Source organism: Babylonia areolata, chromosome 1, assembly GCF_041734735.1.
Source record: "Babylonia areolata isolate BAREFJ2019XMU chromosome 1, ASM4173473v1, whole genome shotgun sequence".
NCBI lineage: Eukaryota > Metazoa > Mollusca > Gastropoda > Neogastropoda > Buccinidae > Babylonia > Babylonia areolata.
The window spans coordinates 67,181,809-67,186,808 of NC_134876.1; the positions used below are offsets into that span (position 1 = coordinate 67,181,809).

General features: G+C 44.6%; 1 protein-coding gene across 1 annotated transcript in view; it reads right to left on the reverse strand.

The window, feature by feature from the left end:
- Nucleotides 1-5,000, reverse strand: part of LOC143286819 (uncharacterized) — a 104,006-nt gene that overhangs the window by 16,120 nt on the left and 82,886 nt on the right. Inside the window, exon 7 of the mRNA XM_076594666.1 lies at nt 509-554. Within this exon, the coding sequence (XP_076450781.1) occupies nt 509-554 (46 nt within the window). The remainder of the gene's footprint in view (nt 1-508; nt 555-5,000) is intronic.

Genomic DNA, 5,000 nt, shown 5'->3' on the forward strand with positions numbered 1-5,000 from the left:
CAAGCGCTGGTCATTAGACAAAGTCGCTGCCTGCTGTGTGTTGGACTAAAGCAACGTACACTGGGTCTTCCGTTGACAGCGAGAAAAAAAACAAAAAGCCATAGTGCCTTTACTGGGGGCCTATAGCATTATGTCTACAGACAGCAGTATGTGTGACAGACATTAAACAAAATTCCTTCTTTTCTTGCCATTTGTGTGACAGAACGTGATAAAAATGATGACATTAAAGAAACACTACATATTGCACAAAATATTATAACGCATGACAATGCAATGCAGTACGAAAGAATACAACACAACACGACAAGACAAGGCACAACACTGCACAACAGCACCAGGACAGGACAGAATATCAAGACAGTACAACAGCTCAAGGCATAATAAACACGACACAAACATAACATTACCAACACCTTCACCATCACAAACACCCAATCACCACCATCACCCACCCCTCCACCCCGACCCCCCAACCCCACAACTCCCCAACAGACTGATTAAGACTCACCATCCTGCCCCAACCGACCGCTAAGATGTGGATGCAGGTTGTGACCCTGAAACACACAGGATTCAAGATTCAATTAACCTTAATGTGGAGTGATGGCCTACAGGTAACGCGTCCACCTAGGAAGCGATAGAATCTGAGCGCGCTGGTTCGAATTACGGCTCAGCCGCCGATATTTTCTCCCCCCTCCACTAGACACTGGGTGGTGGTCTGGACGCTAGTCATTCGGATGAGACGATAAACCGAGGTCCCGTGTGCAGCATGCACTTAGCGCACGTAAAAAAACCCACGGCAACAAAAGGGTTGTTCCTGGCAAAATTCTGTAGAAAAATCCACGGCGATAGGAAAAACTAATAAAACTACACGCAGGAAAAAAGAAAGAAAAAAAAAAGGGTGGCGCTGTAGTGTAGCGACGTGCTCTCCCTGGGGAGAGCAGCCAGAATTTCACACAGAGAAATCTGTTATGATAAAAAGAAATACAAATAAAAATAAATGGTGGATTTCAGGACACCGCACAATCAGGAATACAACTAGGACTATCATAACGTTTGCATCAACTAAGGCAAAATCAACATTCCTTCTTCTGCACGAACAAATCCCGTGCAACATTGCAAGTCATAATGAATTTACTAAGTCTAAGGAGAACCCGTTTATTTGCAGAACATAATTTACAAAATGAAAATACAGACGGTGGACACACATATTAATCGGGAAACATTTTTTTCACGAATATCAGAAATCTGGACGAACATATTTATCGGATGCCTTTTTTTTTGTTAAAGAATATCGAAAAAGCTTGGACACTCCAACAGAATTCATATCACCCTTTTCCCTTTTTTTTTTTCTTCTTTTTGAACAAATACGGTATTCTCTTGGATTTCCTTTTAACCGCCCTGTTTCAGTAAGTAAACAATGATTACTGCATTAAAATTTGATTGACGAAATTATGATTATAGTAGGCAATTCACACACACACACACACACACACACACACACACACACACACACACACACACACACACACACACACAGAGGGTTCTGGGATCTGCTTGAGCAGCATCACCGGCATACAGGAATACAGAATGAGAGACTGACTGTACTGGCGGGCAGACATTCAGACAGACAGAATCACAGACAGACAGACATTCAGACAGACAGAATCACAGACAGGCAGACATTCAGACAGACAGAATCACAGACAGGCAGACATTCAGACAGACAGAATCACAGGCAGACATTCAGACGGACAGAACCACAGACAGACATTCAGACAGACAGAATCACAGACAGGCAGACATTCAGACAGACAGAATCACAGACAGGCAGACATTCAGACGGACAGAACCACAGACAGACATTCAGACAGACAGAATCACAAACAGGCAGTCATTCAGACAGACAGAATCACAGACAGAAAGACATTCAGACAGACAGAATCACAAACAGGCAGTCATTCAGACAGACAGAATCACAGACAGGCAGTCATTCAGACAGACAGAATCACAGACAGACAGACATTCAGACAGACAGAATCACAGACAGGCAGACATTCAGACAGACAGAATCACAGACAGGCAGACATTCAGACAGACAGAATCACAGACAGGCAGACATTCAGACAGACAGAATCACAGACAGGCAGACATTCAGACAGACAGACATTCAGACAGACAGAATCACAGACAGGCAGACATTCAGACAGACAGAATCACAGACAGGCAGACATTCAGACAGACAGAATCACAGACAGGCAGTCATTCAGACAGAATCACAGACAGACATTCACACAGACAGAATCACAGACAGGCAGTCATTCAGACAGACAGAATCACAGACAGGCAGTCATTCAGACAGACAGAATCACAGACAGACATTCACACAGACAGAATCACAGACAGGCAGTCATTCAGACAGACAGAATCACAGACAGGCAGTCATTCAGACAGACAGAATCACAGACAGACAGACATTCAGACAGACAGAATCACAGACAGACATTCAGACAGACAGAATCACAGACAGACAGACATTCAGACAGACAGAATCACAGACAGACAAACATTCAGACAGACAGAATCAGAGACAGGCAGACATTCAGACAGACAGAATCACAGACAGGCAGACATTCAGACAGACAGAATCAGAGACAGGCAGACATTCAGACAGACAGAATCACAGACAGGCAGACATTCAGACAGACAGAATCAGAGACAGGCAGACATTCAGACAGACAGAATCACAGACAGGCAGACATTCAGACAGACAGAATCAGAGACAGGCAGACATTCAGACAGACAGAATCACAGACAGGCAGACATTCAGACAGACAGAATCAGAGACAGGCAGACATTCAGACAGACAGAATCACAGACAGGCAGACATTCAGACAGACAGAATCAGAGACAGGCAGACATTCACACAGACAGAATCAGAGACAGGCAGACATTCAGACAGACAGAATCACAGACAGGCAGACATTCAGACAGACAGAATCAGAGACAGGCAGACATTCAGACAGACAGAATCACAGACAGGCAGACATTCAGACAGACAGAATCAGAGACAGGCAGACATTCACACAGACAGAATCAGAGACAGGCAGACATTCAGACAGACAGAATCACAGACAGGCAGACATTCAGACAGACAGAATCAGAGACAGGCAGACATTCAGACAGACAGAATCACAGACAGGCAGACATTCACACAGACAGAATCAGAGACAGGCAGACATTCACACAGACAGAATCAGAGACAGGCAGACATTCAGACAGACAGAATCACAGACAGGCAGACATTCAGACAGACAGAATCACAGACAGACATTCAGACAGACAGAATCACAGACAGACATTCAGACAGACAGAATCACAGGCAGGCAGACATTCAGACAGACAGAATCAGAGACAGGCAGACATTCAGACAGACAGAATCACATACATTCAGACAGACAGATTCACAGACAGAGGGACATTCAGACAGACAGAATCACAGACAGGCATTCAGACAGACAGAATCACAGACAGACATTCAGACAGACAGAATCACAGACAGGCATTCAGACAGACAGAATCACAGACAGACATTCAGACAGACAGAATCACAGACAGGCATTCAGACAGACAGAATCACAGACAGACATTCAGACAGACAGAATCACAGACAGGCAGACATTCAGACAGACAGAATCAGAGACAGACATTCAGACAGACAGAATCACAAACAGACATTCAGACAGACAGAATCACAAACAGACATTCAGACAGACAGAATCACAGACAGGCAGACATTCACACAGACAGAATCACAGACAGGCAGACATTCACACAGACAGAATCAGAGACAGGCAGACATTCAGACAGACAGAATCACAGGCAGACATTCAGACAGACAGAATCACAGACAGGCAGACATTCAGACGGACAGAATCACAGACAGGCAGACATTCAGACAGACAGAATCACAAACAGACATTCAGACAGACAGAATCACAGACAGGCAGACATTCAGACAGACAGAATCACAGACAGGCAGACATTCACACAGACAGAATCACAGACAGGCAGACATTCACACAGACAGAATCACAGACAGGCAGACATTCAGACAGACAGAATCACAGACAGGCAGACATTCACACAGACAGAATCACAGACAGGCAGACATTCAGACAGACAGAATCAGAGACAGACATTCAGACAGACAGAATCACAAACAGACATTCAGACAGACAGAATCACAAACAGACATTCAGACAGACAGAATCACAGACAGGCAGACATTCAGACGGACAGAATCACAGACAGGCAGACATTCAGACAGACAGAATCACAAACAGACATTCAGACAGACAGAATCACAAACAGACATTCAGACAGACAGAATCACAGACAGGCAGACATTCAGACAGACAGAATCACAGACAGGCAGACATTCAGACAGACAGAATCACAAACAGACATTCAGACAGACAGAATCACAAACAGACATTCAGACAGACAGAATCACAGACAGGCAGACATTCACACAGACAGAATCACAGACAGGCAGACATTCACACAGACAGAATCAGAGACAGGGAGACATTCAGACAGACAGAATCACAGACAGGCAGACATTCAGACAGACAGAATCACAGACATTCAGACAGACAGAATCACAGACAGACATTCAGGCAGACAGAATCACAGACAGACATTCAGACAGACAGAATCACAGGCAGGCAGTCATTCAGACAGACAGAATCACATACATTCAGACAGACAGATTCACAGACAGAGGGACATTCAGACAGACAGAATCACAGACAGACGGACATTCAGACAGACAGAATCACAGACAGGCATTCAGACAGACAGAATCACAGACAGGCATTCAGACAGACAGAATCACAGACAGGCATTCAGACAGACAGAATCACAGACAGGCAGACATTCAGACAGACAGAATCACAGACAGGCATTCAGACAGACAGAATCACAGACAGGCAGACATT